The sequence below is a fragment of the Bos indicus genome, chromosome 18 (genome assembly GCF_029378745.1).
Source record: "Bos indicus isolate NIAB-ARS_2022 breed Sahiwal x Tharparkar chromosome 18, NIAB-ARS_B.indTharparkar_mat_pri_1.0, whole genome shotgun sequence".
NCBI classification, from domain to species: domain Eukaryota; kingdom Metazoa; phylum Chordata; class Mammalia; order Artiodactyla; family Bovidae; genus Bos; species Bos indicus.
This window is the reverse complement of record NC_091777.1, coordinates 49,910,326-49,934,930: the sequence shown is the minus strand read 5'-3', so window position 1 is coordinate 49,934,930 and position 24,605 is coordinate 49,910,326. Positions and strand designations below refer to the sequence as shown.

Below are 24,605 nucleotides of genomic sequence, written 5' to 3'. Positions count from 1 at the left end.
ACAGGAGCTTAAATAGGGGAAGTTTAACAGAATTCTTTGCTTATAGATATTGACTACTAAGGGATTAAAAAGAACGCTAATGAACACAAGAAGAGTAGATGTAGGGAGCAGCCCCTGCCCCAAAGGTTACAGCAGAGCACCGAAGGAAGGGAGGAATTGGGAAGACGGCCCCCACGTCAAGGATGGGAGGCAGATCTTACTGGAGGGTGGCAGACAGGTTATGCAGGCTGGAGCTGGCAGGCGGGAAAACCCTCACTGGGGTGCTGGCAAACTCACTGGGAAGCCGCCTGCTGGGGTGCACAGGGAAACCAGAAGGGGCTTCACTGAGCAGGTGTCCCACAAGCTGCTGGTGCCACGTGCCACCAGGAGCCCAGACAGCAAGGCCGGCTAGAAGCAGGAGCCACCCCTTCCTCCTGCTGTGACCCTCTAGCTCCCTCTACTGACAAAGCCCAACTCCACTGGAGGATTTGGAGCTAAGAAGCAGTCAACTGAAAATGAGCACACGGGGAGAGAGGAGGTGGGGTCTTGGTCCTAGAGGCTTCCCTAGTGGCTCAGTGGTAAAGAACCCATCAGTCAATGCAGGAGACGTGGGTTCTATCCCTGGGTTGAGATCCCCTGGGGAAGGAAATGGCAACCCACTCCAGTATTTTTGCCTGGGAAATCTCATGGACAGGCGAGCCTGGTGGGCTACAGTCCATGAGCTAGCAAAAGAGTTGGATACAGCTTAGCGACTAAACAATAACATCTTGGGCACAGGGATTCCAAAAACCGGGCTCACTGATTCAGTGGCCCTAGGAAGGGAGTCCTGGACAAAGAGACCCTCGGAGGCAGGGCCTGAGAAATGAGATCTCCCAAGACCAGGGTGTTAGGCACAGGAATCCCAGGGAGATGGAGTCTGGAACAGAGGGCTCAGCAGGCTATGAGACTTAGAAAAAGGGGCTCCGGGGTCAGGCTCTTAAATGCTGGGACCTCTGAGGTTAGTTTCCCACCAGAAAGTTCATGCAGTACATTGGTCTTGGGCACAGAGACCACCAGGACCCGGGTTTCCATGCAGAGCCTCCAGGAGGCTGGGGGCCCAGGTGTGAGGAAATCTGGGTGCCAGGAACCTGGGACACAGAGGACCCTTGGCTGTGGGTATCCTTAGGGATGCCTGCAGGGCTGGCACAGGGACCAGGGACCCCTGTGGTCTCAGACCTCAGTCCTCTGGGGCTGAGGTCTTAAGCAAGGGGACCCCAGAGTCTGGTCACAGAGGTAGGGACTAGAACCTGTGTCTTGGGGCCTGAGTCTCAGAAGTGGGACCTTTGACAGGGTCTTGGACACAGTTTCAGACATGGGAGCAGGGGCACCCTGGGCCTGGTCTCAGAAATGGCAGACTGGGGGCCAGCCTCTCAAATGGAAGGACCCTGGAACCTGGTCTTCCCCCCCGCCCCCGCACCCCAGGAGCCCTCAGAGCTGGTGTCCCGGCTGATTCTGGGAAGAAACTGGCTTTCCACTTGGCAGCCCCTCAAGGTCCTCTCTCCTCTGTCCCCAGACCCGTGCCACAGTGTGACATGTCGGCCACAGGAGACGTGCCAGAATAAGAATGGCCAGGGCGTGTGCGTGCCCAACTACCAGGCCACGTGCTGGCTGTGGGGCGACCCACACTACCACTCCTTCGACGGCTGGAACTTTGACTTCCAGGGCACCTGTAACTATGTGCTGGCATCAACCGACTGCCCAGGGAGCAATGCCCAGGGCCTGACACCCTTCACTGTCACCACCAAGAACGAGAACCGGGGCAACCCCTCAGTGTCCTACGTGAGGCTGGTCACCGTGACCACCCTCAACACAAACATCTCCATCCACAAAGGCGAGATCGGCAAAGTCCGGGTAAGGCTGGTCCCAAGTCCCCAGGTAGGGTGGGAAGGGTCCTGCTGGTCACAGATGGGGAGCTCAGGGCTCTCTCTCTTCACTTAGTCCTGAAACAAAATAGCAAGAGCAATGATAATTACATCACCCCACTACTGGGAATTAAATGAGTCTAGCCCTTCATTAAGGGCTTTAATGTAGGACTTCAGAATTTGCCTTTTTAGACATCCGGGTTTGAATCCACCCTCTCTTTATGAGATGTGTGATATTGGGCAAATGACTTGACTTGGTGGGCCTCAGTTTCCTCATCTGTGAAATGGGCATCATAGCAGGCACTGCCCCACAGTGAGTGATGCACGTAGAGTGCTCAGCTGAGGGTCTGACCCAGGTAAGCACCCTTGATTGTTTGCGAGGAAACAAATGAGAGGCCCCGAGCCTCAGACATGGAGAGAAATTCAAGGAGATCCGGAGAGAGCAAGATGGGCTGCCCTTTCTGCCCAGAATAACGGAGATGCAGATTAGTGGCAGCTCACAGGGAGAGAATGATTTATGGAACAGAGTAGGCACTCGATAAACGATGGTGAGTGAGTGGCAGAGATGGCCAGACACACAGAGATGCACAGGAAATAAGGAGAGAGGGAGGGACTAGGTGAGTAAGACCCAGAGAAAGACCAGAGAGATGGACCCAGAGAGAGACAGTAACACACACACACACACAGATGCAGAGAGAGATAATGCACAAGTGAGAGAGACACGGAGAAGGGAAGAGGACCCAGAGAAAGAATAAAGAGAGACAGAGTGCGAGAAACTCAGAGAGAGAGACCAGAGAGAGCAGTAGGTCCAGATGTAGAAAGAGAGACAGAGAGGGAAGAAGGGAGGGAGATGGAGATCAAAAGAGAAACCCAGAGAAAGCCACGGGGTGGGCTTTCATTCTCCAGGGCCTGGACTAGAGCAAACCTCCATAGTGTTTGTCAAATGACTCTATGAGCAGCAATCATGAGGAAGGCCTTGGCAGCTCCCAGCCACGGCGGGACGAGCGAGGGAGGCAGGGGGCCAGATCTGGGCCTCCGCATCTCCAGTGACCTGGTTTGCCTCCCGCCCTCCTCTCCCCCCAGGTGAACGGTGTGCTGAGGGCACTGCCTGTCTCTGTGGCTGACGGGCGGCTTTTGGTGACCCACGGTGCATCCAAAGCAGTGCTGGCCACTGACTTCGGGCTGCAGGTCACTTATGACTGGGACTGGCGAGTGGAAGTGACGCTGCCCAGCAGCTACCACAGCGCCGTATGTGGGCTCTGCGGGAACATGGACCGCAACCCGAGCAACGACCAAGCCTTCCCCAATGGCACCCTGGCTCCCTCCATACCTATCTGGGGCGGCAGCTGGCGGGTTCCAGGCTGGGACCCACTGTGCTGGGATGAATGTCAGGGGTCCTGCCCGACCTGCGCTGAGGACCGACTGGAGGAGTACGGGGGCCCCGGCTTCTGCGGACCCCTGGCCCCTGGCTCCGGAGGCCCCTTCGCCGCCTGCCATGACCATGTGGCCCCCGATAGCTTCTTCAAGGGCTGCGTTCTGGATGTCTGCCTGGGCGGTGGGGCCAAGGACATACTTTGCCAGGCTCTGGCTGCCTACGCTGCCGCCTGCCAGGCCGCTGGGATCGTCATTAAGGACTGGAGGACGGAGGCCGGCTGTGGTGAGCACTGGGGGGACGGAGCTGGTTTGATTTCATTCCAGTCCTTTTGGGTCTGTTTGTTTGTTTCTCTTTGTCTTGCCGTGTTTGTTTTTGTCTCTCGCTCTCTTGGCCCTCGTCTCTGCGTCTGCCTTTGGTTGTCTGTTTCTCCTCTTCTCTCTTCCCATCCCTGGGTCTTCCATCGTCTCTAATTCTGTTCATCTTGGTCTCTCTCTGGCTCGTCCCACCCTATCCTCAGACCCCACCTCCTGAAACCGTTCTCTCTTTCTTTCTCTTCATCCACCCACAGAGCTCCCCTGCCCAGAGAACAGCCACTACGAGCTCTGTGGCCCACCCTGCCCAGCCAGCTGCCCATCTCCCACGCCCCCCACCAGCCCTGCCGTATGTGAGGGCCCCTGCGTGGAGGGCTGCCAGTGCAACTCAGGCTTCGTGTTGAGTGCCGACCGCTGCGTCCCCCTGGAAGGCGGCTGCGGCTGCTGGGCCAATGGCATCTACCACGAGGCCGGCAGTGAGTTCTGGGCTGATGCCACCTGCTCCCAGAGGTGCCAATGTGGGCCCGGAGGTGGCTCGCTGGTCTGCAAGCCTGCCAGCTGCGGGCTAGGTGAAGAGTGTGCCCTGCTGCCCTCAGGCCAGCAAGGCTGCCAACCTGTCAGCACAGCTGAGTGTCAGGCCTGGGGTGACCCCCATTACATCACCCTGGATGGGCACCGATTTGACTTCCAAGGCGCTTGCGAGTACCTGCTGAGTGCGCCCTGCCATGACCTACCTGAGGGGGCTGAGAACTTCACCGTCACGGTAGCCAATGAGCACCGGGGCAGCCAGGCCGTCAGTTACACCCGCACTGTGACCCTGCACATCTACGGCCACAGCTTCACCCTCAGTGCCGGCTGGCCCCGGCAGCTGCAGGTGAGCAGTCTGTGGACCAGCATGTGCCAGCCCTGGGGTTGCCTGGGATAATTAGGGGTCTGCCAATTCCCTGACTGCCTTTCACAGGCTAAGGGGGCAGATGGAGGGGTTCACAGTAGGGGGTTTGGAACAGCGGCTTCCCCATGTCTAAGCCTTAGTTTACTCCTCTGTGAAATGGGTCTAAGAAAAGTATCTGCCTTAGAGGGTAGTGTGAGGAGCCAATGATATCCTGTCAATAATAAAAAAAAAAATTAGTTCAGTCATGTCCATCTCTTTGCGACTCCATGGACGGTAGCTCACCAGGCTCCTCTGTCCATGGGATTCTCCAGGCAAGAATACTGGAGTGGGTTGCCATTTCCTTCTTTAGGGTATCTTCCCCACTCAGGAATCGAACCCGGTTCTCCTGCATGCAGGTGGATTCTTTACCACTGAGCCACCGGGGAAGCCCTCGTTATTACTGCTACAACTATTAACTATTACAAGGAGGGGAAGGTGACGCGCACAAGGTGTCTCCGTCCCAGCCCCCAGTAGATAGTGAAGTCAAGATTCTAACCTGTGCCTCCGACGTTCAGTAACCCCCACTCCCACCCCGCCCCTTCAGGTGGACGGCAAGCTGGTCGCCCTGCCCTTCCAGCTGGACTCCCGTGTGCACGCCTACTTGAGCGGTGCCGACGTGGTGGTGACCACCGCCTCCGGGATCTCGCTTGCTTTCGACGGAAACAGCAACGTGCGCCTGCGCGTGCCGGCGGCGTACGCGGGCGCCCTCTGTGGCCTGTGCGGGAACTACAACAAGAACCCCAACGACGACCTGAACGCGGTGGAAGGGAACCCCGACCGCTGGCAAGTGGGCGGCGCCGCGGGCTGCGGAGAGTGCGTGCCCGGGCCGTGCCCCAAACCCTGCACACCCGAGCAACAGGAGCCCTTCGGCGGCCCCGACGCCTGCGGCGTGATCTCGTCCCCCGAAGGCCCGCTGGCTCCCTGCCACAGCTTCATTCCGCCCGAGCAGTACTTCCAGGCCTGCTTGCTGGACGCCTGCCAGGCTCAGGGCCATCCAGGAGGCCTCTGCCCGGCCGTGGCCGCCTATGTGGCAGCCTGCCAGGCCGCTGGGGCCCAGCTCGGCGAGTGGAGGCGGCCGGACTTCTGTCGTGAGTAGTGATCCATGCACGGTACACATAGTGGGGTCTCTCCTCCTACCCTCTTTGCTGGGCTCTGAGACAAGAGCCTTCTCCGTAGGGCTTAGGCACCATCCCGCCTTCCCTTAGCCTGTGAAAGAAATACCTTGGCATTCACACACTGGAATATACCCAGTGACATACTGCAATGGGAGAGACTCATACACGTGGCTAGAAACCCTGGGTCCAGTTGTTGTTCAGTCCCTAAATTGTGTCTTATTCTTTGTGACCCCATGGACTACAAAGCACCAGGGTTCCCTGTCCTTCACTATCTCTCAGAATTTGCTCAAATTCATGTCTGTTGAGTCGCTGATACCATCCAACCGTCTTGTCTTCTGTCGTCCCCTTCTCCTCCTGCCTTCAGTCTTTCCCAGCATCAGGGTCTTTTCCAGTGAGTTGGCTCTTCACCTCAGGTGGCCAAAGTTTTGGAGCTTCCGCTTCAGCATCAGTCCTTCAAATGGATATTCAGGGTTGATTTCTTTTAGGGTTGACTGGCTTGATCTCTTTGCTGTCCAAGGGACTCTCAAGAGTCTTCTCCTGCACCACAGTTCGAAAGCATCAATTCTTTGGTGCTCAGCCTTCTTTACGGTCCAACTCTCACATCCGTACATGACTACTGGAAAAACCATAGCTTTGACTAGATGGACGTTTGTCAGCAAAGAGATGTCCATATCCAGTCCAGTACACTGTCAGGATTTATGCACTCAGATAGACTGGGGTGACTGATCACCCCAGTAGATTCTCTCAGTTACCTCTGGTCAGAGAGACCTAGAGAGCTACACCTCGTCAGATGCCTCTGTTGGTGGTGGTGGTGTTTAGTTGCTCAGTTGTGTCTGACTCTTTGCAACCCCATGGATTATAGCTCTTCAGGCTCCTCTGTCCATGGAATTCTCCAGGCAATACTGGAGTGGTTTGGCATGTCCTTCTCCAAGGGATCTTCCCAACCCAGGGGTGGAACACAGGTCTCCTGCATTGGCAGGCAGATTCTTCACACTGAGCCACCAGGGAAGCTCCAGATGCCTCTAGACTGTTTTGTTTTGTTTTGTTTTTTAAACAGGGTAATGCACAGGGTCAGATAGATTTCGTCTCATAACCTCAGACAGGGCCTCCTCTGGTTAGAGACACTTGGTCACATTTACACAGAGACACATGTAGGCAGATATACCTATCTGGTGGAATCAGGGTGGAATCAGGACCCTGACATAGCCCCAGGAAGATACATACAGGTTCATGGTCCGAGAATCCTGGGCAGTTCCCCTCAGGCAGATCTCCTGGTCACGTTTATCCTGTCGGCTTCACCCAATGATACACGTGTGGTCAGAGTCACACACTGACAGACCCTGTCAGAGAGACTGTGAGAGGCTTCCAGATCAGACATCCACAGGCAGGCATACTCAGATGGATTCATACCCCAAGATGCATCTGGCCCCACACCCCAGCAAGATTCACACCCTGAGATACTCACGGTCGGTTCTAATCCTGCATATCTTGGTCAGATATATGAGGTTGGAGTCACCCAGTCAGACCGACTTGATCTTTAGAAATACTTGAGCAGGTTGGTACACAGCCTGGCTAGAGAGACCTGCTTCCCAGATCCCCACACTGAATCCCCCATTGGCCGTGCTGGGTCAGACACCCCACTCAGATCCCTGGACAGATTCGCTCATGAGATATCCCAGGCAAAACACACAGAGTCACCCCAGCAGCTTCTCCCGCTCTGTACCTCCCCGGCGTCCTCCTCCCTCACGCCCTGCCTCCTTCCCCTCTTGTCCCCGCAGCCTTCCAGTGCCCTGCCCACAGCCACTACCAGCTCTGTGGTGACTCCTGCCCTGTGAGCTGCCCCAGCCTCTCAGCGCCTGAGGGCTGCGAGTCCACCTGCCGTGAGGGCTGCGTCTGCGACGCTGGCTTTGTGCTCAGCGGAGACACCTGCGTGCCTGTGGGCCAGTGCGGCTGCCTCCACGAGGGCCGCTACTACCCGCTGGGCGATACCTTCTACCCGGGCCCTGAGTGTGGGCGGCACTGCCAGTGTGGACCCGGCGGCCAAGTCAGCTGCCAGGAGGGCGAGACCTGCAGGCCCTACGAGGAGTGCCGAGTGCAGGACGGCGTCCAGGCCTGTCGCCCCACCGGCTGTGGCCGCTGCCTGGCCAATGGGGGCGTCCACTACATTACCCTGGATGGACGCGTCTATGACCTGCATGGCTCCTGCTCCTATATCTTGGCCCAGGTCTGCCACCCACAGCCTGGGGACGAGGACTTTACAATTGTGCTTGAGAAGAATGCAGCTGGAGATCCCCAACGTGTGGTGGTTACTGTGGCCGGCCAGGTGGTGACCCTGGCTCGAGGGCCGCAGGTAAGTGGACCCGGCCTTGCCCTGGGGGGGTCTGAGGAGGAGAGGGCCTAACCTAGGGATTTTGAGAGCGATATGAACCCAGTGCAAGGGGACTAAGGAGACATAGATCTGTCCTGGGGGCCTGAAGGAGACATGGCCCCAGCCTTGGAGACTGAGGAGACATTGTCAGCCTGGGGTCTCTGAAGGGAGCATACTCTGCCCTGGGAAGTCTCTGGGGGACATGGCCTCACCCCAATGGAACTGAGAGAGAGTCTGTAGCCTGGGAGTCCGAGGGGACAGGCTGACCTGTGCTTCTCTGAGTCCCTGACCCACCTGGCCCTTCCATCCAGGTCACTGTGGATGGTGAGGCCGTAGCCCTGCCCGTGGCTGTGGGTCACGTGCGGGTGACGGCGGAGGGCCGGAACATCGTTCTGCAGACGACCAAGGACCTGCGGCTTCTCTTTGATGGCGACGCCCACATCCTCATATCCATCCCTTCCCCCTTCCGCAACCGGCTCTGCGGGCTCTGTGGCAACTTCAATGGCAACTGGAATGATGACCTTGATCTGCCCAGCGGCACCACGGCCCCCAGCGTGGATGCCTTTGGAGCTGCATGGCGGGCACCTGGCTCCTCCCAGGGCTGCAGCGAGGGCTGTGGACCCCAAGGCTGCCCTGTGTGCTCAGCAGAGCAGACGGCACCATACGAGAGCCTCGAGGCCTGTGGGCAGCTCCGGGATGCCAACGGCCCCTTCTCAGCCTGCCACGCGGCGCTGAGCCCCTCTGAGTACTTCCGCCAGTGCGTGTATGACCTCTGTGCCCAGAAGGGCAACGTCACCTACCTCTGCCGCAGCCTGGCAGCCTACACAGCGGCCTGCCAGGCGGCCGGCATGGCTGTGAAGCCTTGGAGGACAGACAGCTTCTGCCGTGAGTGTCTGGGGACCCCTGGGAGGACTCCGGCTCGGGCTCGGGGCCCCCTGTTCTGTCTGCATCTCAGGGGCAGGGCCCCAGTTCCTCCCTTAGCACACTCTGCTCCTGGCTTCACTCCTGCCCGGCTGACTGGCCCTTCTCAGACTCCTTTCAGGGGCCCGCTCTCCTGAAACCTTCTCTTACAGTTCTCAGGGCCCTTCCTGGACATCTGTGGTGATTTGGGAGGGTGGGTCGGACAGGTCAGGAGGTCACACAGTAAAACTTGAGTCTCACCCAGGCCCCCGCCCTACCCCCGCCGAGATGGGACCATCACCCCTTAGATCCTTCAGGACAAGACTGCAGGCTCCTCAGACTCCTAGCCCAAGACCTCTTAGCTAACCTCCAGTCAGGGCTTATCTGTTTCCTTCAAACCCCCAGGACAGGGCTGTGTTTCCTTAGACTCTCCTGGACACAGCAGTGGCCACTCATGACCCCAGGCCCGAGCTGTGTCTCCTTCATTCTTCTCAGGGCAGGACCTACACGCAGGCAATGGACACTGTCTGTCTCCCTCTCTGACCTCTCTCCTGACTGCCAGCCTCATGGGTCTAGTGACCTCCTGAGCATTTTCCACTAGGTGACCTTAGGGGGCCCTCACACACCTCCTGTGTTCCCATGTGACATCAGCATTTCACCCCAAACATAATCTTCTTATTTTTCAACCTTGATCGTCATCTCAAGGCAGCCACACCATCCACCCATTGCTTAGCCAGAGCCCAGGCCCTCACTATGCGTGCTTCCCCTGGGTCCTCACAGCTCCCATCCTGGCCCTGACCTTCTGCCTGTATTTCCCCCGATCACACTGGACCATCACAGTCTGTCCCACTGACATGAGCCCCACAGGGCAGGGGCTGGAGCTGTGTGTCCCCAGCACCGGCAGCTCAGATCCAGGTGTGCAGCGGGTCCTGTTCATTTCTCAGCGAGCAGCCGTGACCCCACCCTGCTCCTTTCTCTGCAGCGCTCCAGTGCCCCACCAACAGCCACTACTCCGTCTGCACACGCTCCTGCCAGGGCTCCTGCGCGGCTCTCTCTGGCCTCACGGGCTGCACCACCCGCTGCTTTGAGGGCTGTGAGTGTGACGACCGCTTCCTGCTGTCCCAGGGCGTCTGCATTCCTGTCCAAGACTGCGGCTGCACCCACGATGGCCGATACTTGCCGGTAAGGAGGAATTTGAAGTGGGCAGGGAGGGTGGAGGAGCTTGAGGGTCAGAGGTAAAGAACCCGCCTGCCAATGCAGGAAATGTGGGTTTGATCCTTGAGTCAGGAGGATCCCCTGGAAAAGGAAATGGAAACCCACTCCAGTGTTCTTGCCTGGAGAATCCCATGGACAGAGGAGCCTGATGGGCTGCAGTCCATGGGGTCGCAAAGAGTCAGACACGACTGAAGGGACTAAACAGCAGCATGGAGCTTGAGGTGGACAAGGAGGATGGAGGAGCTTGAGGGAGACTCAGATTTTCTGTATTTTATTTTTTTTTAAAACTTTTTATTTTGTATTGGGGTATAGCCAATTGACAATGTTGTGATGGTTTCAGGTGGACAGCAAAGGGACTCATTCATACATATACATGTATCCATTCTCCCCCAAACTCCCCTCCCATCCAGGCTGCCACATCACATTGAGCAGAGTTCCATACAATCAGTCCTTGCTGGTTATCCATTTTAAACATAGCAGTGTGTACATGTCCATCCTGAACGCCCTAACTATCTCTTCCTCCCATCCTCCCCCTCGGGAACCATAAGTTCATCCTCTAAGTCTGTGGAGACTCAGAATTTCTGTGCTGATCCCCTCGAGGATGGGGACAGGGAGGCTGCCACATTTCCCTCCTGTGACTCAATGCTGGTGAAGTCCCGGTATTAGTTTCCTATGGCTGCTGTGACAAATGACCATAGCTTGATGCCTTAAAACAAGAGAAATTTATTCTCTTGTTTAGTTATAGAGGCCAGAAGTCAGAAACCAGAATAGGTGGGCCAAGATGACAGCTCTAGGGGGAAATCTGTTCCTTGTCTCTCCTGGCTTTTGGTGGCTGCAGGCATTCCTTGGCTTATGGCCTTGTCTTTGGTTGTTTTTGGTTACCCCGGTGGCTCAGATGGTACAGAATCCTCCTGCAATGCAGGAGACACAGGTTCGGTCCCTGGGTTGGGAAGATCCTCTGGAGAAGGAAATGGCAACCCACTCCAGTAGTCTTGCCTGGGAAATCCCATGGACAGAGGAGCCTGGCAGGCTCCTGTCCATAGGGTCGCAAAGAGTCAGACAGGACAGAACGACTAACCCTCACTATTTTAGTTGGTGAGTTGGGTCCAACTCTTTGCGACCCCATGGACTGTGGCCCGCCAGGCTCCGGTGTCCATGGGATTCTGCAAGCAAAAATACTGGAGTGGGTTGCCACTTCCTCCTCCAGGGGATCTTCCTGACCTAGGGACCAAACCCAAATCTTCTGCATTGGCAGGTGGATTCTTTACCACTGGGCCACCTGGGAAGCTCTTGGCTTATGGTCACATCACTCCAATTTCTGTTTCCATGTCACATGTCCCCCCGTCTTTGCTGTGTGCCCTAAAATCTCCCTCTGCCTCCTGCTTCTAAGAATACACTTGACTGTGTTTAAAGCCTGCCAGGATTAATCTCTCCATCTCAAAATCCTTAATCACATCTGCAAACACGCTTTCTCCATATAAGGTGACATTGAGTAGCTCTAGGCGTTAGGACCTGATATCTTTGTAGAGAGGGTGATATTGGACCTACTGCAGTCCTCTGTGTGAGCCTCATTTTCTCTATCTGTAAAATGGGGTTAACCATCATCCTTGCACCCTGGGTGTCTGAGGAGCCAGGGGTGATTGAAAGGCACTCGCTGAGCACTGGGCCTCACCCTCCACGTTCATCACACCCAGGAAAAATAACACTAATTTACAGCAGTGTAGTAGGTAGCACTCTGGAGAGGGAATCGGCAACCCACTCCAGTACTCTTGCCTGGAGAATCCCAGGGACAGAGGAGCCTGGTGGGCTGCCGTCTCTGGGGTCACATAGAGTCGGACACGACTGAAGTGACTCAGCAGCAGCAGCAGCAGTAGGTAGCACAACTATGGCCATTTAACAATGGGAATTGAAAGTTAAGAGCTAATTTATTTTTGTGATGGATTTTTTTAAAAAATTATTTCATTTTTGGCAGTGCTGGGTCTCTGTTGCTGCTCGGGCTTTTCTGTAGTTGCGGCAAGTGGGGGCTGCTCTCTAGTTGTGGGGCACGGGTTTCTCATTTGGTGGCTTCTCTTCTTGCAGAGCACAGGCTCTAGAGCACACGGGCTTCAGTAGCTGTAACGTGTGGGCTCAGTAGTTGTGGCTCCTGGGCTTTAGGGCACAGGCTCAACAGTTGTGGCACATAGGCTTAGTTGCTCCAAGGCATATGGGATCTTTCTGGACCTGGAATGGGGTTTGACACAGGTTTGTGTTTCCTGTATTGGCAGACGGATTCTTTACCACTGAACCCCTAGGGAAGCCCATGATTGATGTTTTTGGAGCTCTCACTATGCACTAAGTTGGTTATAGATGTTAAGTCATTCGATAGTCACAGCAATTCTGCAAGACACGGACTATTATGTTCCCCATTTTACAGATGACAAAGAGAAGTCAGCTCAAGGCTACCCATTAGCAAGGGAGGAGTCTGGGGTTCATACCCCAGCAGCCTGGACTCACCTCTGAACCATGAGGCTGTCCTGCTTCTTCAGAAGCATGTTTGTCAAATAAAGGAAAGATAGATTACCGCATTCCTTCCCCATTCATCCCAGGTTTTTGTTTTTTTGCTGCATGCGGTCTTTAGTGCAGCATGCAGGCTTCTCTCTAGTTGTGGCACACAGGTTCTGTAGTTGCAGCATGCAGACTCAGTTGCCCCACAGTGTGTGGGATCTTGGTCCCCCGACCAGGGATTGAACTCGTGTCCCGTGCATTGCAGGGCAGAGTCTTAATCACTGAACCACCGGGGAAGTCCCTCATCCTAGTTTTATTAATCGCAGAATGGTAGCCTGGAGGGTCTAGAAGTGCAGGACTTCTTGGAAAGAAGATGCCAAACAAAAAAAAAACAAAAAACTGTTCACAATTCTGCAGCTCTGCTGTTTGGCCTGGGCTCAGCAGGGCAGTTCTTCTGCCATCCCTGGGCTCACTCATACTTCTGTAGTCCCCCAGTGGGTCAGCTGAGGGTTGGCCGTCCCTCTTCCATGAGATCTCTCCTCCTTGGGTGGGCTAGCCTGTGGTGGCTGGACAGGGTTCCAAGAAAGAGTAGTAAAGCTGTCGGGTCTCTTGAGGTCCAGGCTTGAACCTGGCACAGCGTTGCTTCTGCTGCATTGCAATAACCAAGGCATAGTCTTAAGTCCAGCTCAGATTAATGGGAAAGGGGAAATAAACTCCATTTGTTTCTTTTTTAAAAAACACTCTTTCTTTTTTAAAAAATTTATTTATTTTTGGCTGTGCTGGGGTTGAGTCTTCATTGCTGCACGTGAGCTTTCTGTGGTTGCAGTGAGCAGGGGTTACTCTTCATCGTAGTACCTGAGCTTCTGCTGCGGCAGCTTCTCGTTCTAGAGTACAGGCTCAGTAGATGCGACCCACGGGCTTCGTTGCCCCTCAGCATGTGGGATCTTCCTGGACCAGGGGTCAAACCTAGGTCCCCTGCATTGGTTGGCAGACTTATCCACTGCACCACCAGGCAAGTCCTAAACTCCATTTCTTAGAGGAAGTTACTGCAGAGTGACCCCGGATGGATGCAGAGGGTGGAAGGTGGTGGCCGTGTTTGCAGTCCACCGCACCTTGTCACCTGCCCCTTTCTGTGCACAGGTGAACTCCTCCCTGCTCACCTCGGACTGCAGCCAGCGCTGTTCCTGTTCCTCAAGCACCGGCCTGACATGCCAGGCAGCCAGCTGCCCGCTGGGCCGTGTATGCGAGGTCAAGGCTGGGACCCGGGACTGCTGGGTGCCCCATGGCCTCTGTTCCCTCTCTGTGGGTGCCAACCTCACCACCTTCGATGGGGCCCACAGCGCCGTCAGCTCCCCTGGTGTCTACGAGATCTCTTTCCGCTGCCCGGGATCACAGGAGACTGTGCCTTGGTACCGTGTGGTTGCCGATGTCCAGCCCTGCAAAGGCAAAGTGGAAGCTGTGGCCCGGGTTCATATCTTCTTCCAGGACGGGCTGGTGACTGTGACCCAAAACAAGGGTGTATGGGTAAGCCAGGACACAGGGACTGTGTCTCCCCTGGGCTTTGTTCTTCCTGTTGCAGTGTGCCTACGTTCCTTGTGCCCTGTCTGTCCTAACATCTGTTTTCTTCACAGATCTCTGCAATTTGTTTCTCTGGGTTTGTATTTGTGTCAATACTTCAAACTTAGTCCCTCTCTTCTGGCTGAGTTCTTGAGGAGCAAAAGCACAGTCAAGTAACTTACCCGTTTAGATGTTAGTGTTAAGCAAGACTCTATGGTTTCAAGTGAGAGAAAACCAATTTCAGAGTGCCTTGAGCAAAACTGAATTTATCAGCCCATGTAACTAGAAAATCCAGGGACACAGCCTCAGGAGTGGCTGGATCTAGGTGCCCTGGATTTGTACCTCTGTGTTTAAGACTTGCTGATCACCAGTCAGCTTCATTCTCTGTGACTCCCTCCAACATACTCATGAAACAGGGATTATCATTATCTCCGTTTACTCAGAGGGGAAACCAGGGCCCAAAAAGGTGAAGTCATTTACTCAGGTCACTCAGAGAGTACCTCAGAGATCCAAGCCTTGAATCCAGAAGCACCACCCATGCCCTGAACCACTTTGATGGCAATGGAGTGCTGGTGGTGACGGTGTGGACACAGGGGACCGAGATAGACTCCAGGCGCAGTGCTCGCTCAGTGGGACCGTTCTTTGAACTCCGTCAATTCCAGGCCACTTTCCTCTGCCCTCAGCTGTGTTTCAGCTTGCTCTCAGGGTCCCCTCAGGCCTGTCACTGTTTGTCTCCTGAGTCCATTCCAGCCCAGATGGGTCCTCCCTTCTGTCCCTTGACTTCCACTGACTTATCACTGTCTTGCATTTGCCAAACTCCACAGTTCTCACCACCCTGATTCCAAATGTCTAGAGAGAGTCTCTCTGGCAGAACTGAGGGCTGATGAGGACTCATAGTCTGCTCCGCCATGGCCTGTGTCATAGAGCCTCATGACCAAACACAGTCGTCAGGCTGCTCTAAAGCTCCCGTGTCCTGTTTCCATGGCCTGTTCTTGGATTGCAGCGCCATGCACCGGTGTCTTCTAGGTCCAGTAGGGGTGTAGCCCGTGCTCCACACACCCCTCCCCCAGGGGATGCTCTGCATTCCTCCCCCGTGCAGGGAGATGGTCCGAGACTCAGCCCTGCTTTCAGCAGGGAAGCTTGTGTTCTCTCTTTAGCATAGTCTAGATCAGTCACTCTTTCTCTGACTGACTCTCTGCTGGACCCATAATTCAGGTGAACAGGCCCCTACTCTTTTGTTATGTTGAATATGTTTTTAATTTTTGTATTGGGGTGTAGTTGCTTTATAATGTTGTGTTAGTTTCTATTGCACAATGAAGGGAATCAGGCATATATATACGTGTGTCCCCTCACCTCCCTCCCACCCATCTAGGTCGTCCCAGAGCACCTAGCTGAGCTCCCCACACTATCCAGCACGCTCCCGATAGCGGTCGGTTTTACACGTGGCAGTGCGTATACGGTCAATCCCGACCTCCAGTTCATCCCACCGCCCTCCTCCACGTCTTCACGTCCATTCCCTGTGTCTGCGTCTCTATTCCTGCCCTGCAAATAGGTTCATTTGTACCCTTTTTCTAGATTGCAAATCCATGCATGAATATATTTCTTTTTCTGACTTACTTCTGTCTGTGTGACAGACTCTGGGTCCATCTGTGTCTCTACAAATGACCCAATTTCATTCCTTTTTATGGCTGAGTAATATTCCCTTGTGTATATGTACCACATCTTCTTTATCCATTCGTCTGTTGATGGAATTTAGATTGGTTCCATGTCTTGGCTCTTGTAAGTAGTGCTTCAGTGAATGAACACTGGGGTACATGTGTCTTTTTGACCTACGTTTTTTCTCTGGATATATGCCCAGGAGTGAGATTACTGCACACCCCTACTCACAACCTTCCTTTGCTCATCTGTCCAGAAACAATTCTCTACACAGCAGACAGATGCTCTAGAAATGTGAATCGGATCGGGCCATTCTGCTGCTTTAAACTCTGCAGCGACTTCTCAGAGCAACATTCCAAACTCAAGCCACCTCCCTTCCATGGCCTGCAAGACTTTATGCGATCAGACTCCCGCTGGCCTCGCCAGCCTCATCGCCTCCAGCTCCTTCCTGAGCTCATGGGCTGTGCTGCTAATAGGCCGAGCTGGCCTTTATGCTGTTCACAGTGGACCACGCTTGTTCCCACCGCCGGGCTGCTGCGTTTCCCCCTGCCGCAGTACTCTCCTTCCAGATTTCCTAAGCCTCTGCTCCTTCTCATCCTTCAGATCTCAGTTCCAGTCTCACCGCTTCTACAGAGAGACCTTTCCCAACGCCCTATGGAAGCTCTCCCTCTTCAGCCCAGCCTCTGTGCGGTCATTCTGTTTTATCCCCTTGCAGTGCTAGTCACTCTCTGAAGTCATCCATTATTTCTTCGTGTTTGTTGACGTGCTCCCTCACTGGCATACAATCCTCAGGTGGGCAGGGATCCTGTTCCCCTCGGTCGTCACTTTGTCACCAGTACCCAGATCAGGGTCTGGCCCCAGGAAGCAGCTGGTTTTGTGACCCGCCTGGTCCCTCTGCACCAGGCCATGTGCTGGGAACACAGATAACTCAGTCCCACTTCTTATACCATCTAAGCTTGCAGCCTGCTGAGATTTCCCGCCCGCCTCTCCAGCTGTCCTTCACAGCATCCATCCATCCTCCTCCTCTCCTCCTTCCACCTGTCCTTCCTTTTTGCCTCCCTTCCTTCCCCCTCCATTCCTTCCTTCCATTGATTCACCATCCGTCCATCCATCCACCTCTTCAGATCTGTCTACTTATCTTTCTTATCTACCTGACTTTCCAGTCATCTGGCAGAGGAAGCGTCACATACAAAAGCATTTTGAAAAAAAGAAACTTTTCTTTGAAAGAAGGCTCTCCAGGGAGTCTAACTTTACAAGGGTTAACTCATCAGAGAAAACAGACAACACTTATTTAGAAGAAAAAAACTCACCAGGTTACCACGGTTACTGAGTCCACAGCCTGTGATGGACAAACGGTCATTTTCTCACATGGTTATTACACTGGCGAGGTCATGACTTGTTTTCAGACATCAGCATGGCAAAAATAAGGGATGAAGTTGCCTTGTTAGGGAACCAGTAACTTAACAGGACATGCTCAAGGGTTCTTTTTATTTTGGAAACTAGAATTAGACAGGATGATGTTGGGGTTTGACTCGTTGTTTATCTCTCTGGTGCAAGTGCCTCCCCCCAGCCCCAGGTGCCTTTGGAATGTTGTGTGCACACCTACTTATGCGTTGATCCATGTCTTCATCCATCCACTCTCCGTGCTTCTATCCATTCATCCACATCTCTGATTATCTTAGGTGTCCATCTCTCCATTTGGTGCATCCATCCGGGCCTTATCTCTTTCAGCATCTGCCTCTCTGTGTTTGCTCCTTGGACTCGTTGTCTTCCTTGGGGTCTCCTTTGTTGTAACAACCAGCTTCCCTGTAGTTCCAGCCTCACCTCTGTGTTTCACGCACCTTTCCCCCCGCCAAAACCACCAGGTGAATGGTCTCCAAGTGGACCTCCCAGCTGAGGTGTTAACATCTGTGTCCGTGAGTCAGAACCCTGACGGCTCTGTGCTAGTCCAGCAGAAGGAGGGGGTTCAGGTGAAGCTTGGCGCCGATGGGCAGCTGGCTGTGGTGGTCAGCGATGACCATGCTGGGAAGCTGTGTGGGGCCTGTGGAAACTTTGACGCGGACTGGAGCAACGATTGGCCTAACTCCCAAGAGACAACGTTGGAGAATTGGAAAGCACAGGACTTCTCCCCATGGTAAGGGATACAGCTCGGAGGCCAGGCTTCTTGGACCAGGGGCACCTGCGTCCTCACGGGAAGGGGGAAGTCAGGGTGGGCGCTCCGTCTACAAAAAGTGCTAAGTGTCTGTGTCTCACAGTCAGGACTGATCAGTCATCCACCGGGAAGGAAGACTGCAGGACCTGAAGCCTCTGGAGGCTGAGGGACGCACTCTGTCATTGCATGTGTCCCTCTGCTCTACCCCTTTGCTGAGCCACCGAGGCCAACCGGAAAAGCATTCAATAAATATCTTCGATTAAATTGCACACCAGTGTGTCTGTCTCATGTCTGCTTATCCATGACCTTCCTTCCTGTACATGCGTGCTTGCTAAGTAGCTTCAGTCATGTCCTACTCTTTGCGACCCTGTGGACTGTAGCCTGCCAGGCTCTTCTACCCATGGGATCCAGGCAAGAATACTGGAGTGGGTTGCCATTCCCTCCTCCAGGGGATCCCGACTCAGGGATCAAACCTGAGTCTATTACATCTCCTGCATTAGCAGGTGGGTTCTTCACCACGGAGCCACCTGGGAAGCCCCCCCTTCCTGTGCATCAGGTGTCAGATGCCTGGGGAACGTGGCATATGATGAATATTTACTGGCAGGTGAGGGGACGGCTGGATGGAGACAGATAGATAGATTGGGAAAGATGTAGATGGGGAAATGGGAAAATGGGCAGTTGGATGATTAGAAGAATGGATGGATGAGAAAATGAACATTTGGATGGAGGGAAGAAGTAGAAAATGAAAATATCAACAGCTTCTAACTTTATAATCCGGGCACGGTAATTTCTCTGCCACTCAGTTTCTTCATATGTTTTAGCCCACTCAGGTTGCTATAACAAAATATCGTAAAATAGGTGGTTTATAAACAACAAACATTTAAATTTCGCACAGTTCTAGAGCCTGGGATCCCTGGTGGCTCGAACAATAAAGAATGTACCTGCAATGTGGGAGACCCGGGTTCGATCCCTGGGTGGGGAAGGTCCCCTGGAGACGGGAATGGCAACCCAATGCAGTAGTGCCTGAAGAATTCCATGGACAGAGGAGCCTGAAGAGCTAAGGTCCATGGAGTGGCGAAGTCAGACACGACTGAGCAACTAACACTTTGACTTTCACTAGGGCCTGGGGAGTCCAAGAGCAAGGCATCAGCAGATTTGGTATCTGGTGAGCGCCTGCTTTCTGGTTCATGGATGACCATCTTCTCATGTGTCCTCACTTGGTGGAAGGGCAAGGGAGTTCTCTGGGCCTCTTTTATAAAGGCAGTAATCTCATGCATGAGGGCTCTACCCTTATGACGTCTCACCCCACCAAAGTCTTCATCTCCAAATACCATCACGTTGGAGGTCAGCTTCCGACACAGGAATCTTGAAAGGACACAAGCATTCAGCCAAAAGCATCATACTTAAAGTAGAGCTAAAGATAGTCCCTACCTCACAGAGTTGGAGTGAGGACTTAAGGTGTTCGTCCAATCTACGCATCAAAAGCTGAAGTCTCTCTTCTGTCCTAACTCTCTCTCCTGCCCTGCCTACACTAGTCTCCCCCACCTCAGTGACTATCACTGCCAAACCTCAGTCAGAACATGGGGAGTTATTCTTGATTCTTCCCTCATCTTTGCCCTCCACTCTGTTCATCAAAGCATCTTTTTGGATTGTATTGAAACATAACTGAAATCTGCCTGCCTTTCTTATCACGCCCACTGTCACCACCTGGTTCAGCTGGCATCATCATGCGTACCATCTGCTCCTCCCCGCCTGTAATTCATGCTCACAGCCACTAGAGGACTCTTCTTTACCTATAAAGAGTACCACTGGCTATTGATCGTAATAAAATCAAATTCCTTCACCTAAAAGGCCCCTGCCAATCTCTTATTTTTAAAAAGTATTTATTTATTTATAAATAAAGAGAATCGGACCACAAAGAAGGCTGAGCCCCAAAGAATTGATGCATTTGAACTGTGGTAGTGGAGAAGACTCTTGAGAGTCCCTAGGACAGCAAGGAGATCAAACCAGTCAATCCTAAAGGAAATCAACCCTGAATATTCATTGGAAGGACTGATGCTGAAGCTGAAGCCCTAAAACTTTGGCCACCTGATGCGAAGATCTGACTCTGAAGACAAGGCCCTGCTGCTGGGAAAGATTGAGGGCAGGAGGAGAAGAGAGCAACAGACGACGAGATGGTTGGATGGCATCATCGACTCAATGAACATGAGTTTGAGCAAACCCCAGGAGACAGTGGAGGACAGGGAAGCCTGGCATGCTGCAGTCCACGGGGTCGCAGGGTCGGACACTACTTTGTGACTGAAGGTTTATTTGGCTGCACCAGGTGTTAGTCGTGGCATGCAGGATCTTTAGTTGTGGCATGTGGGATCTAGTTCCCTTACCAGGGAGTTGAACCTGAACCCCCTGCATTGGGAGCATGAAGTCTTAGCCGCTGGACCACCAGGGAAGTCCTCTGCCAACCTCTTCTGACTCATCTCCTATCACTGTCATTATGATTTGGGAACCTTATCTTTCAGGGTATTGAACATGCCAAATTTTTTACTTCATTCCTTTGTGAAAGAGCTGTTCCCTCCACTCATCACTGACTAGATGCTTCTCATCCTTCAGATGTCCACTTACCTGTTACTACCTTACAGAGCCCTTCCACAACCACCTCACTGAAAGTGGATTTCCTCTGTTACTCTCTGTCCTTAACCTGTGGGGTCTGCTGCAACTCCGTGCAGTTAGTGTCCGAACGAAATTAAATTGTAGGACAGCAGTTGGAGTCTGCAGAGAACTGGAGAATTGCTTGTGGTGGAAATATATCTGGTGTCGGCAGTGAAGTGTATGAACACAAAAACAGATTTCTTTTATAGCAAAGGAAGTTAACAGGTGCCACAGACTGGTAGATATGGGTCAGAGGATGCTGAAATTGTGATTCCTTGTATGTTCTCATTCAAATGGGAAACACAGTCATCAGTTAAGAGCAAGAAAGAAAAAGTTTTGAGGTCTGATGAGAGAGAAGAGAGTATAAAATGATCCTTCAAGAAAAGGGGTCCAAGACTTCTTGGTGGCCAGTGGTTAAGAATCCTCCTGCTAATGCAGGCCACACAGGTTCGATCCCTGGTCCGGGAAGATCCCTCGTGCCATGGAACACGTAAGCCCCTACACCACGACTACTGAGCCTGCACTCTAGAGCCCATGCTCTGCAACAAGAGAAGCCACCGCAATGACAAGCCTGCACAACTCAATGAAGAGTATCCCCTGATCACCGCAGCTAGAGAGAGCCCATGCACAGCAACAAAGACCCACCCCAGCCAAAAAGAAAAGAGAAAATCGTTCCAGCTGCTTTGGAAAAAAGTGTCAGTAGGTAAACATACTCTGATCACATGACTCAGCCATTTGACTCCTGGAACTCTTCTCAAAAAAAAAAAAAACAAGAAAAAGAAATTATCTGTCCACACAAGTACTTGTAAGTGAATATTTCATAGCAGCATTATTCATAACAACCTCCATACTGGAAACATCTGGAAAGCTCATCAACAGGTAGACAGACGAACAAAGTGTGGTCTAGCCGTACAGTGAATTCAGCAATGAAAAGGAACCAACTAGTGATACATGCAACCATTTGGAACGTGATGCTAAGTGACAAAAACCAGACACAGAATTCTACGTATTGTATAATCTTATCTATATGAAATGGGATGATTGAGCTGTTCTGAAACTGAATTGTGGTGATGAGTGTATAAACTAAACTTACTAAAATGTGTTCTATAATGTGTTGACCTCTACACATAAAATAGGTGTTTTTTTTTTTTAACAAATTGATCTTTTAAAAATATATTTATTTATCTGTTTGTTTCTATGTCCGGTCTTAGTCGTCACACATGGGTCTTTCATTGTTGTGGTACATGGGCTTCTCTCTAGTTGTGGTGGGTGGGCTTTGTTGCCCCTCGACCTGTGGGATCTTAATTTCCTGACCAGAGATTGAACCTGAGTCCCCTACATTGGAAGATGGATTCTTAACCACTGGACCACCAGGAAAGTCCCCAAAGAGGTGGATTTTATGACATGTAAATTATGCCCTAAGCATTTAAAAATGAGCACATTGCCGATACTACTAAGAGAAAAAGAAAAGGAAAGGAAATGGGAGAATGATTTAATTAGGGACATGTGATAGGATGGCTGGGCCATATTAGGGACTGCTTGGGGTCATGTGTCAGAGTAGGTGTGGGTTTTTCTCCATCCACATTTAGCTGCCAGTGTGCAGGTGTGAAGGAGGTGGAGAGTGGACTCAATTGGGTGCCAAAGGTAAAGTTAGAAGTTTGAGGGCATGAGGAAAGAAGAGGAGATAACAGTGGATGGGGGATTGGGCTGGGTGGTGAGAGTAGTGTGATCATGAGGAGGTGAGGTGAGGGGCAGGGAGAAGGAGGTCAGCTTCATGGGGCTGAAGTGTCCTCGGAGCAACAGTTTCAGAGGGAGTGAACTGGAGAGACAAGAGGTGATGGGCAGACAGTGAGATGCATGGAACTGAGATTCTGCAGGGGCTGCAGTTTTGGGGCTGTCACTGTCTGGGGGTGGGCCTTTCTCTCTCAACAGCCTGGGACCTCGGCACTGCCACAGTCACCATTGTGTCCCCTGCACAAAGTCTGCGTGTGGGAAGGAAGGTTTGGGCGGAGGACGAGATCGCTAGAGGAGAGGAAGTCAAGAGATCCAGAGGCCAGAACGGTCACAGGATCATCTACCTGAATTTGGAAGTCAACAAGAATTATGAGAGGAGCAGCTTGGGTGGCCATGAGCCTAGAGCTAAAAAGATGAAGTGAGCTGCAGTGACTTGGGAGTCGATAAAGCTGGTAACAAGAAGGGGAGCAGGTTCTGTGCAGAAACTTCAAAGTGAGGATCTTAGAGAGGAGGCAGAGGATGGTTTTGAAGTAGTCTTGAGGAGCTTATTGCATATACAGGCCCGGTGAGCATGAAGGCTGAGGAAGAGAAATAGCCTCTGCTTAGAAGCGCTGCACAGAAAGGTGTGTCTTCCTGGGAGAACTAGGTTGTGGTCAGAGCAGGAAGGTAAAAGGAAGGTTCAGGGGACATGGGGGACATGCAGAAAAGCCCTCCAGGGATGCCTCCTCTATCCCAGCCCTGACCATTCTGCCTGTACTGCGCCGCCCCCCGCCCCCCCATTGTGGCCCTGACCCCTCTGGACTGCCACTGTCAGAGGACCAGGGCCTGGCATGTCCAGGAAGGCTGGACTCTTTCAGTCACCACTGTGCCCCCAGCACAAGACTAGCAGGTATCCCCCTAATTATTCACTGTGTGCTCAGTCACTCAGTCATGTGCGGCTCTTTGTGGCCCCATGGACTGTAACCCACCAGTCTCCTCTGTCCATGGGGTTCTCCAGGCAAGAATACTAAAGTGGATAGCTATTCCTTTCTCTATGGCTTCCCAACCCATTGCAGACAGATTCTTAACCCTCTGAGCCAGCAGGGAAGCCCAGTTACTCACTGGTAGTACCCGTTTCAGGTCTGCAGAGCAAGTTGGCAGGTGCAATATCTCAGAGCCAGGAGATGGTGCCAGGATTCCAGAATACAGCCTGCGCTGTACTCTGAGGATTGTCATCCATTTTTCTTTCCCTTTTGTGGCTGTACTTTGAGGCCTGTGGGATCTTATTTCCCCAACCAGGGATGGAGCCCGCACCCCGTGCATTGGAAGCGTGGAATCTTAACCACTGGACCACCAGGGACGTCCTGGATTTTCATTCTTTAGAAAAAAAATTATTTTTAACTGGAAGGCAAACAGTAAGATCCAAGAGTAGTAGATAACACTACTCTGAATTGGAACCATTTGAAATATTACACAGTTCCTGGAAATGCAGCATAGACTCCACAGATTTTCCATCTTAATATGTAAACAAATTTTCAGGAGTGTTTCTGGAACACCCTGCACAGAGAACTCAAGACAGCACAGGTTCATTCATTCCTTCAACAAACATTTAGGGAGCACCCATTCTATCTCGGAGAAGGCAATGGCACCCCACTCCAGTACTCTTGCCTGGAAAATCCCATGGATGGAGGAGCCTGGAAGGCTGCAGTCCATGGGGTCGCTGAGGGTCGGACGCGACTGAGCGACTTCACTTTCACTTTCCACTTTTATGCATTGGAGAAGGAAATGGCAACCCACTCCAGTGCTCTTGCCTGGAGAATCCCAGGGACGGCGAGGCCTGGTGGGCTGCCGTCTATGGGGTCCCACAGAGTCGGACACGACTGAATCGACTTAGCAGCAGCAGCAGCAGCACTCTATCTATTCTGGATACAAAATGATACAACAATGAACAGAACAGACCAGTGGATTCTCCTGGAGGTTGTTACTAATTTCTCATAGTAGCACATGTTTTGCTTTGTGGAATCAATATGAGGATGAATATTCAAATTATAAAATTACAAAGTGCAAAATTCTCAGTATTAATAAAGAAGCTTCTCCATGTTCCTTCCTCCGCCTGCATCCTGATCTGGTCCTTCCTGTCTCCTCCCTGATCCATTGCAGCAGGCCCCGCCTTGGTTTTCCTGCTTCCACCTCTATCTCTCACTCCCTTTCCCACATTCAGCCAGAGTGACCCAGGTCAGATCACATCCCTTCTCTGTTCAGAACCCTCCATCTCACTCAGTAAAAGTCAAAGTTCTCACCC

The 24,605-nt window shown here is 52.7% G+C and overlaps 1 protein-coding gene across 2 annotated transcripts in view; it reads left to right on the top strand.

The window, feature by feature from the left end:
* The window catches only part of FCGBP (Fc gamma binding protein), a 41,748-nt gene extending 23,535 nt beyond the window's left edge, over positions 1–18,213 (top strand). For both annotated transcript variants that reach the window (XM_070771033.1, XM_070771032.1), the window contains 10 exons: positions 1,532–1,869; positions 2,964–3,537; positions 3,824–4,440; positions 5,042–5,585; positions 7,391–7,962; positions 8,292–8,865; positions 9,863–10,062; positions 13,720–14,103; positions 17,658–17,926; positions 18,048–18,213. In XM_070771033.1, coding sequence (XP_070627134.1) covers positions 1,532–1,869; positions 2,964–3,537; positions 3,824–4,440; positions 5,042–5,585; positions 7,391–7,962; positions 8,292–8,865; positions 9,863–10,062; positions 13,720–14,103; positions 17,658–17,926; positions 18,048–18,057 — 4,082 coding nt within the window. In that variant the 3' untranslated portion in view covers positions 18,058–18,213. The remainder of the gene's footprint in view (positions 1–1,531; positions 1,870–2,963; positions 3,538–3,823; positions 4,441–5,041; positions 5,586–7,390; positions 7,963–8,291; positions 8,866–9,862; positions 10,063–13,719; positions 14,104–17,657; positions 17,927–18,047) is intronic.
* The last annotated feature ends 6,392 nt before the right edge of the window (positions 18,214–24,605 follow it).